The sequence below is a fragment of the Nuphar pumila genome, chromosome 2 (genome assembly GCF_984573655.1).
Source record: "Nuphar pumila chromosome 2, dmNupPumi1.hap1.1, whole genome shotgun sequence".
In the NCBI taxonomy this organism is placed as follows: domain Eukaryota; kingdom Viridiplantae; phylum Streptophyta; class Magnoliopsida; order Nymphaeales; family Nymphaeaceae; genus Nuphar; species Nuphar pumila.
In genome coordinates this window covers 97,850,853-97,862,386 of record NC_143250.1, presented here as the reverse complement: position 1 = coordinate 97,862,386, position 11,534 = coordinate 97,850,853, and the positions used below count along the sequence as shown (strand labels likewise).

The following is an 11,534-nucleotide window of genomic DNA, read 5'->3' as shown; positions in this document are numbered from 1 at the left end:
TTCTGTAGCCATGATAACATCAATCTTTTTCCTTCAAACGCATCCCCATCCGTCTATAGATAAACATCACAAATGTGCTTAAAATCTCCTCACCGATGTATAGTTATTGACTCTCCATAGCACTTAAATCTGGTGATTTGTGTTACATCTTCAATATGATGGTCATCTCAATATTTTCGGACTGAAATGTGTTGGTTGCCGAATTCCAAAACTACATAATGATCTCTAAGAGATTGTGACTGATGTTCCATGGTGTGATCTCCAAGAATTTTTGGAAATGCATTCGATCCAAGCAATATTTTGCATCCTCCGTTAGTATTATGAACCACTCGTGTGTTAGGAACCAGTAGAACTATTGCATACATCATATTTGATCCTCTAAATCTTGAAAGTGCGGATCCTACAATCATAATTAATTTTGATGGAATCAGATAAATTAATCATTTAATTATACACATAGATATAACATTTTAAATATTGAACTGTAATATATATACATACATATACATATGGTGATTTAATCATTGATTGAATGTAAAATTAATAATGATTGTAAACATCTTACAAACATGTATATACAAAATAACAAATGAACAAAGTACATATCTACGAGCACCAAAACTTATTCCCCGCTACAACCCCCTCCTCAGAGCACCAGACTATGTTTCTTGTTGTATCTTATCTTGTGTATTCTCCACCACAACCTTAACTTTTGGCTTAGCATCTGATCCACCCAAAGGACCCTCATACACCTCCACTTCTTGAGGACCCTTACCTCCACTTCCTGAGGACCCTCTACATTAGCCTCAACCTTAGGGTTTACATCCATTCCTTACTGAGGTAATGTCTTCATCTCGCCATTGCCACTGCAGCAGCTGCATCTCCAGCTTTCTCTATTTAGAGATTGAGCTTAGCAACAACCTTAAAGTCAACCAATGGGTGAAATTTCTTCACCAATGAGTCTCCCTCCCCCTCTTCCTCCTTAAATGCTTTCGATATGGGAGACATGAATGTAGCCACAAACTAATCAAAAAAATTTTATATATGTCTTTAGATTTGGCCCACGCTTCAAGTGTTTGTTGTTGTTTGGACTATAATAAAGGTGTTAGTTGCTGCAAGTTTGAGCATAGAAGTTTTGGGTCAAAATTTATCGATGTTGCATTTTCTGTGAAAAATGTCGGACACCCAGGCTTTTGGTCATGGAGCAGGCTCCCTCTCTACCAATGTGTCAAGCTTACTTGTACTTTATAATACGAACTATCACCCAGTACATAAATTTTCTTCTTTTATTTTTTCTATTGTGTTCCAATACTATTGGATGTTGTGGGTGTGATCCCTTTCCAGTTAGTATTCTTAGTCTCCATATTAAACAAATTCAGAATTTTCTACAATAACAATATGGAGAATATAGATAAACAGGCAGGCAATAGAGATAGGGCATATGCTATTAAAAAATATTGCAAAAAGCAAACACAATAGCCTATAAAAAAAACTTGAACCATTAAGGAAACAACTAAAACAAAAACAAAAGTGTTCCCTAATCATATTTATAATAGAAGATACACAACATATAATCACAGAGACACTCACACGCAAATGATTTAATAAAAGAAAAATAGAATATACAAAGATAACTCAAAAACCATGCAATTCTTTCACAACATAACTCAAGTCAATGTTTCAAAAAAACAATTGATTTAAGTCGTTGTTTCAAAAAAATAACAGGTTTAATTAGCCATTAAATATGTGCTTACTAGAAAAACTTAGCATCGATGATTTTATGTCGAAGTGTCGTCGATGAATCACTGCCTATGATTCACCAGAAATTGTTGTCGGAGAAGAGCACATTGGGAACCACAAAAAACCCTAGTTTATGCTAAAATGGCTCTCAGGTGTGACAATCAATTTTTATACAATGAAGAAAATTTGCATTTAATGCTCATACAAAAATCTGCAAACAAGAAGAAAAATCGCATTTTATTCATCTCTAATATTTGCGATGTATAGGAAAATCTATAAATTCCTCAAGAAATTTGCATATAAAGTGCATACTCGCAATGACGTGATTTGTGAAGTTAGTAACGAATTTGTGAACTTTTTTTCTGGGTGCAAACTACATGAAAATTCGAAACATATTATTTACGTAAAGCCCCACATATTTGTGAATTTCCTTGAAGATCATAGGAAGTTTGCACTATATCCCACAAAGTTTGTGTCATATATGCGAATTTAGTACAGCATTTGCAATGTTACGATATATTAACATGAGGTTCGCACTATATCTCATGAATTTCATGTTATATATGCGAATTTAGTATGATATTTGTGACGTTTATAGGTTTGTTTAACAAGAGGTTCTCAAATTTGCTTATATGAAGTTCATGAGGTCCGCAAAAAAAAATTGTGTGGATCTATATTTAAGTGTTTGCAATAGCCGACGAGCGGACCAATATATCGCACAAGTAAAATGGTTTCTTTAAAGCAGAACATTTGTAATTTTGGACATTGGGTGGATTTACGAAAATTGTAGAGTTTTTTTGAAAAACACATCATTTTTGACGTACGACCATTTTTCATGAAACAATGCCTCTAATAGTTTCATGTGTTCATCCAAAGTGGTGATCCGGCTGCGCACACACACAAACCCTTCCTAAAGTGTTGGCTTATGCTTGATCCAATGTCTACGTCTGGCCTATGTTGCAACAGCCGCAAGGAAATAGTTCACCCTTCTTAAGACAAAATTTCCCATCCTAGAGATATATTTCCAGACATATTAGGTTAGGGCTCTGGAGCTTTGAGTTTCAATAACGCACTTAAAAAAAAGACTTTTTTTTTTAATAATTCAAAACCATACCCAAGTTTTTTTGCATAATTAAAATACATCATTTTTCCACTATTAATCGACACAATATTTGAAGTAGTTTCTATTTGAAGCCAAATTCCTCTATAACAAAATTACAGTGTTTTTTTTATTACACAAAGAAACCTTGGCCCTAGTAGTAGGTAGATTAAAGATGGACCTCAGGGGCTAAAACTCCGAGGCTACAACCCTTGTCCTCAGGGCCTATGCTAGGCATCGGTATATACAAGGAGATATGACACCAACAGGATTCGAACCTCAGCTGCCGGTCTAACAGCCTCGGCCCAACCCCATTATGCCAACCCCTTTGGTGCAACTAAATTTTTAGAGTTGCCACTAAAAGTTTAACGACATAGTTCTGCCTCATCTATGAAGTCATACTGAAATATTCCCAACTAATTCTGGATTCATTCCAAAGACCAAGTACACCACAAAGTTATTCTTTTCTCTACACAACTTTTTTTTTCGATTCAGAAACTACATCTGGGATCAAAGACCTAGTCTGGCTGGCTCAACATGTCATACCTACGGTCATCATTCCAGAGGCATAAAACTCCGAGGCTAGGACTCTTGCCCCACATGGCCTATGCTGGTCGTCAGCTTGCGCAAGGGGGTGACCAAGTACTGATGGCATCCAGCTCAGTTTGACTCCTAGTTCAGAAAACTGTTCAAACAGACCTGGATGTAGATCATCAATTAGTGAATTTTATGTTTTAGGACCAAAAACACCAGACTCAATCTGCTTGGCGAGGAAACCACCAGACATAATAGTATAACCAGATCAAAATTCTACCCGGATCCAGAGTAGACAGGCTCATGTTCCAACAGAGATGAAACAGGTCCATGTCCATTCAAATTTATATGCAAATCAGTTATAGCTCTGTCAAACGCAGGTTTAAACCAGGACACTTACTTAGGGGCTAACTTCAGCATGTAAACATGCCTCACCAGATTCAGGTTAGAAACCCCTTAATCCAGATCAAAGAGAAAACCTTAACCATGCATTGCGACCTCCACTCACAAATCAAACCTAACCAAACCAGCTTATTACTAAATGCCTCCTTGAGTGGCTCATCTATCTAGCCACAACTATTGTTGAAAAAGTGTGTTTGGGAGCTGGTAGCTAAGATAGCTGTTTAGGAATTTAATAAAAACTTGGTCAAACTACCATGGTGGTGGATGTTTGGAAACTGACAGTTGGGAATGGAGTTTATGTATTTGAGAAAGTGACACTCTCACCATTGTATTTGCACCAAATATTGGATTTGGTAAATACCACTGCATAGAGGTGATACCTTCCATTTTTTCAAACGCATAAACTCCCTTCAGATATAAGTTTCCAGACAACAGAACCTTATTCGAAATCAAAAACTAATGCTGGTGGGGTTGAATGAGATAACTGGATGGTTAGGTCACACTATCATACTTGAGGGGGTCTTGAGTTGGAATCCCACAGGGGTTATACCCCACCTCACCTATAAAAATATAAAACAAAACCAAACCTAATGTTACCCCTTACATCAAATGAGGTAGCTAAAGTAATGCTTTCTGGCATTTCCTGTACTGTTGCAAGACAGGCTGTTTGTGACCTACACCATGATTTTAGGTGGCTATGTGACCCACAAGGGATCTACTCATCTGGTAGGGCAACTTGTAAATATCACCAAGTTGATGGGACATCACAAGTTTAAAACCCACAGGTGGCATCCCCAAGGTCAAAGCTGGGTATACTCACAGTTCACAGTGGGGAGACCTCAAGGGTTTTAGCAACCAGAGCCCAGCAAATTCGCGATTGGTGATGAGAGGATTTTTTCCTTGGATTATCCAAAAAAAAGGCAGCTGTGTTAAGTTTGAGCCTCTACACATATAAACTGGCACGGTGTGTGCAGAGAGAGAGAGAGAGAGAGTCATTATGTACACATAATTTGTGCTCTTAGAGAGAGAGAGAGAGATCATGTACACATGATTTGTGCTCTTTTCTTGACAACAATCAATGTACATACAGAGGAACTGCATCCACAACTCCATGGAGGTTTGTAAAGGAATGCAGGAGATAACTCAGTGGGGAATCAACCAAACTATCTCAATGTTGCTAATATCTTGGGTACCAAAACATGCCCTTAATGCCTTCCGGATCAGCTTCGAACCCTAAATTCTTGTAGAAATCTACAACTGCATTGGTTTAACAGAGCAGTAAACAGTATCAGAAAACAAAAAATTGTCCCTGAAAAATTATAGCCAAACACTTTATACTCATGGCACGTTTGCTCGGCCTCCAATCTGAATAAAAAATCTCACAACTGTGAGATTACGATTCATAAAGGGAACTTTAAATACCAATTTGCAAACGTGTGTAGAATCACACGGCAATTTACACACCAATTTGCAAACGTCTGTAAATGATTCACACAATGCAATTTATACACCAATTTGCAGACGTGTACACGATTCACAAGGCAATTTTAAGTGAATGGTTTGTGTAAATGAATCAAATCTGATTCATTCACATCTGGTGTGGTTCCGTTTCAGATGGGCAACCTTATGAATTGGAATTTTTTTGCCAAGAGTTTTCCTCGGAGTTTTTCTTCATGAAGTGTTTTTCTCGGGAAAATCTCACAAGTTTTAACATTCTGAAAAAAAGAACAAAAAAGAAAGAAAATAGGTTTTCCACCATTTTTGTCGCAAAAATATAAAGACACAAGTTTGAAAAGTTTTTAAAATACAAAAGAAACAAAAAAAATAGAAAAACTAGGCTTAAAATACACAAAATAAGGTTTTTCCAAAAATATTGTGATAATATCATGATATTACAGTCTATCGATACTTTGCAGATGATCTTGGCTAAGCTTGCAATCCCGATAATACCGCGATATTTTCAAAATATCAGCGATATCAGTGACTGACGGAAACTTACACAAGCTCCTAATGAATTCATTATTATCATTCAATTGTAAAAATCCATTAACTCAACCGGGCTATTTTCTAATGTCTGAGCAGATTAAAGCATCTCACTAAGCTGGCACATCAAAAATCGACCCAGTAGATACAATTTCAAAAAGACACAAACACAGTAGATCCGCTACTAGAATCCAGACATGACCATGGGCTGAAAATCAATTCAATGATTCATGTTTGAAGAACAACCATTCAAACTTCAAACCCAATATATGGAATCTATCATAAACATCTAGATACGACAAGCTTCTCACAATCAAAGGGAAAACAACTTCTAAATGAACAAATAAAGTTTTTGCTATTCGATGTTGAATTCATGCTGAAAATGCATAAAGCACCCAGAGGGCACCAATACGCATCTCTGTCGACATTACATAACACAATTTTGCCATGGGCGCATCTCCACTCTAGAACATGTAAAATAGAATCTCTGCTGCCAGGTTCACTGTCTCCAATCTTGCCATAATAACACAATTTTGAATACGTTATTCTTTACCCTAAAGATACTAATATGCATTAGGGTTTTGGCATTTACAGACTCCCATCTTCTATGCTTCAAAATTAGATTGTAAGACTAGGTGCTCATGGTGAGGCTGCAATCCAGGAGTTGAAACCAAAGAAAGAATGAAAAACAGAACATTGTTAGATTGCTTGTCCAAGCCTGGACAGAACACTTGTCCAGCAAGGATAGAACACATGTTCTGTCCAGAATAGGAACTGCACTTGTTCAGCATTTGCTTCGCCTGGACAAGGACATGTTCCTTGTGTCCCACATTTCATTTGCATTGTGCGGACAGTTTGGATACATAGAAAATGGGTCGATCATACGACCCAATCCACCCCATCATTTCAGTGTTTGAACATGTTTGGATTGGATTTTAGCCCCAGATATGTATCTCAAATTGGATCTAAATACCAAAGAACGTATAAAATTTATGTAATTTGAAGAAAAAATAGGAAACCATATTTTTGACATACAAATGCTTTAAAGGGTATGAAAATATGTAAAAAAAATTGTGTATTTTAGCCCTGAATATGGGTCGCTACTGGATCCAAATACCAAAAAATACTTAAAATCGGGTAATTTTTACATAAAATGGAAATGTAAAAAATGTGAATTCAAAATCACATTCTACGTTCAAACACAAAATGATTTCTAGTGAGATTTTCACCTTTTTTATTTTCTTAGGTTCATATCGGCAAAATTTGGCCAAATAACATAAGAATTTATTAACAAAATCTTGGAAAATTTTAAATATAAAAAGCCCTAATCAAATCAAACCTTAATTCGAAAGCTCTAATCAATCTAACCTAATTCAAAAGCCCTAAATCAACCAAACCTAATTCACAAGCTCTAATCAATCAAACCCTAATTCAAAGGCCTTAATCAATCAAACCCTAATTTAAAATCTCTTTCAAAAGCCTCAATCAATTAAACCCTAATTCAAAAGCCCTAATTTGAAAGCTTTAATCAATCAAACCCTAATTCAAAAGCCCTAATCAATGAAACCCTAACCAGCCACGGTGAGAGAGGAACACACACACACAAAATGGAATCACAAGAGAAGGAGCACAATCACAAAGCCACTAAAGGGCTAAATACAAGAGCACAAGAGTGTACACAACCATAAGCCACTAAGGGCCAAGAGCACAATATAAAAATAATATTTTATTATAACTCAAATGCTCAAGAAGCATAAAAGATACGGGAGAGATTCCATCCGCGGCATCCCGCAGGACTTAGTCAAATGCACCCTAAAATTAACAAATAATCAAGACCCCTTCATCGTCCAAATTGACCAATAAAGAACTACAAAGCTTCCTGGAACTGAAAGTCCAAGCCTCTTCATGTAATGAAAACCAAAAAGTTCAATTTTTTATTGAAAGAGTAAGACTTCTATGCAAAATCCTACCACATTTGGTTAATGGCAGTGTCCCCACAAGAACTTTGAGAAGATTCACTGCCCAGATTAGAGGAGAAAAAATCAGAAGCAACAAAGGAACTCTTTATGTGATGGAAGACTCAATCTCTTCAACTTGGTTATTTCAAAACCATAAAGTAAGGGAAACCAAGGTTCCATTAAATCAGGTTTGTCCCTTTTTACTCTATATGATGGGATTGGTTCTGTATCAATATCATAAATAACCAATGTGCATCCAAGAGAACAATACATCACATCCAATCTGTGATAACTTACTACCACACCATCCAAAAAAGTGTTGTTTCACATGAATTGATATATACTCACATCAAATGGTATCAAAGTCAAGTTGTGTCAAAACAAGTACATAATAAATAACAAAAATGCAATAATGAAACTTTTCGAATTTGACACCTTGCTTGGTAACTTAGGGTGTGTTTGATTGTGCGTCCCGCACCTGCAATCAAACACTGGATGCTATGGACACACGTTCCACGTGTCCCCAAGAACGTGGAAAAGCCGTAACACCCCCTGGAACTGTTTTCACAAGAAAAAAGAAGGGTGTGGATACCTCATGACTCTCTCTCTCTCTCTCTCTCTCTCTCTCTCTCTCTCTCTCTCTCTCTCTCTCTCTCTCTTGCTTTCTTTTTCCTTCTTTCTTTCTTCGTTCCACTTCTTCTCTATTTTTCATAGGTTAGGATTTCATTGATTAGGGCTCTCAATTTAGGGTTTGATAGATTAGGGCTTTCGAATTAAGGCATTTGAATTAGGGTTTGATTGATTAGGGCTTTCAAATTTGGGCTTTTAAATTAGTGCTTGATTGATTAAGACTTTTGAATTTGGGCTTTTAAATTAGGGTTTGATTGATTAGGACTTTTGAAATAGGGTTTAATTTTATTAGGGTTTTTATATTTAAAATTTTTCAAGATTTCCTTGATAAATTATTTTAATTTTTTAATTCCCTAAAAATTTGCTCATAAAAACCTAAGAAAATAAAAAGGTTGAAAATCTCATGAGATCATTTTATGTGTTTGAATGCAGAAGGTGATTTTGAATACACATTTTTCGCATCTCCATTTTATGTAAAAATTACCTAATTTTAAGTATTTTTTGGTATTTGGATCTAGTAGAGACCCATAGTCAGGGCTAAAATACACTCTCTTTTTTACATATCATCATAACAGGATCCAATTTGATACCCATTAAAGCATTTGTATATCAAAAAATATTTCTTCAAATTACATAAATTTTATACCTTTTTGGCATTTGGATCCAATCTGAGATCCACATCTAGGGCTAAAATCCAATCCAAACATGTTCAAACACTGCAATGATGATGCGGATCAGGTTGTACGATCCGAAATGAAGCTATCCGACCATGTGTGTCTAAACTGTCCACACAATGTAAATCAAACGTGGGACACAAGGAACACATGTCCTTGTCTAGTTGAAGCAAACGCTGGACAAGTACAGTGTTCCTGTTCTAGAAAGGACATGTGTTCTGTCTTTGCTGTGCAGTGTTCTGTCCAAGCTTGGACAAGCAGTCAAACACACCCTTAAAGTCCATAGTTCAGTGCACTTTGTCTCCACTAGACATCAATAGATATTTCATATATTCGAGAACCACAAACTTTTCATGAACTTTCATGCAACGCAACTTGTACCATACAAATTCTTCCAAGCTCAAACCAACCATTGAGAAACATAAGGCATCATCCAATGAGTTTAATTTCTTAGTTCATGCTCATATCTGCATCACTTGCCAATTGTTTTAGAAACATGTTTGCCTAGAGAGAATCTTGACAAATTTACACTTCATTTGGCACTATCTGATCCAAAGGCTATTACTCTTATTTAAATCCCACGAGCTTCATATTACTTTCTTCCATTCCTTTTTTCTCTGTTTCTCATATCAGCCAAATAATAAAAAAAATTGTCACAGGTAGTTGCTTCAACTCTTGCCAAAATCACTACTTCAATCCATATGCACCCTGCCACTTCCCAGATCCAAATTCCTCAAATGCACTTGGTTGAAATGATCTTTATATCAAGGGAAAGGCCCGAATGATTGAATTCATGCCCAAATAGTTGAAACATTAAATTATTCTCCATGGATCTTCATGATGAGAAATGACCAACTAATAAAAACTCTGAAATCAAATTTTGAAATAAAAATTATAGCTCTTTTCTATGTAAATAAAAGAAAAGAGCTATAATTTTTAAATGTTTAATAAAATTACAAGAAACAATTATATCTACAAGTCTCCACTAAGAAAGCGGAAAAATTACCCTCCATCTATGTCACATGGGTGCGGGTGCGGGGGTGCGGCACTTCCAAAAAACTTGGGTGTGGGGGTGCAGCAATATATATATATAGCAATATATATATATATATATATATAATTTGTGCAGGGGAGGGGTCGAGCCCCCTCCCTACACCCTCTTTGTGCAGGGGAGGGGTCGAGCTGATGAGTTGTGGAGCCTGATTTAGAGTTTTTGCCCTTGCAAAAAGGGGGGTCCGAGGGCTCCCCCGACACGGGTCCCGCTGTGCGGGGATCCAGGGAGGCAGCGCCCCCTAGAAGAAAAAAAAAATTAATATAAAAATTGGACACAAATGACCCTGGGTGTGATCAACGCACCCAGGGTCGGGTTGACCACACCGGGTGCCGCACCCGCGTCGCGTCGTGTCAACGCGGGTGCGGCACCCGGTTTGCCGATTCCCTGTGACATAGCCCTCCATTAAGTAACTTTGAAATATTGAATGCATGTCACAAGTCAACAATAGTTACCAGTCAGCTTTTCTTTCCAGTTAAATTCATTCTTCAATTTACCTAGTTGCACCAATTTCTTTGAAATACATCCATGATTCATGTAAGAACTAAAAATCATAGCCTTGAAATCAAAGTGGGTTATTTAAAATAACTTCAAATCCTCACTTGTAAATGAGTTTATGTTAACGGAACTAATAATTTCTATCAGCATAAGCTAATTCTCAAAAGCCAAAGGATAATTAGATGGCTCACAAATCATTCATGCACACTTTAATAACATATAAAACTCATGCAATCAAAGCTACCAAGCAAGGTGACTAGTCAATGAAGAATTTTATTACTGCATTTCTTGTGTTTACCATAAACCTTTCACATAACCTTGTTCTGATACCATGAGAACATATTTTAATTCTATAAACATATTGTTTCTGTAATTAATTCAAAGACTTGAGCCACCTAGAATAAACAAAATTCAACATCCAACTTCTGCACATTTCAAAGTTGGCAAGTTACTCTTATTGTCTGAAATTTGACCCAAATCTCCATTCTCTCCAGCCCCTATTTTCAGCTGTATCTCAAGTCCAACCAATTCACATAAGGGCACATAATTTTTCTTTTACCACCATTCACATTGCCTCCATGCATCTCTACTTTTCCAGAAATAAAGCTGCCATTAACAATGCCTTCGACATTTTTAGCACGCTAATATTAATTACATTCTTCACATGGTTGCACCGATTAGCACATCCATTTTACTGCCTTTTTCCATACCAAAATCTTCCAGCAAGAATATCCTGATTCTTTAACCCTCTTGGATGGAACAATCTTTTCAGCAAAGAACAGAAAGATCCACTTAACTGAATGCTCAAGTGGACCTCTGCTTCTGTTTGAAAAATCAAATGATAATTCAAGTGAAAATGTTGCTTTACAAGGCCACTATGCATCTGAAGTTCTGAACAAATAAAATTATACTTATACACCGCCATAAAGTTGTAATGAAACAAGAACAAGAACAAGATGGTGCCT

The 11,534-nt window shown here is 36.5% G+C and overlaps 1 protein-coding gene across 1 annotated transcript in view; it reads right to left on the bottom strand.

The window, feature by feature from the left end:
• Window positions 1–4,703: 4,703 nt before the first annotated feature.
• Window positions 4,704–11,534, bottom strand: part of NSI (nuclear shuttle interacting) — a 30,885-nt gene continuing 24,054 nt past the window's right edge. Inside the window, exon 8 of the mRNA XM_089996296.1 lies at window positions 4,704–5,032. Coding sequence (XP_089852422.1) covers window positions 4,953–5,032 — 80 coding nt within the window. The 3' untranslated portion in view covers window positions 4,704–4,952. The remainder of the gene's footprint in view (window positions 5,033–11,534) is intronic.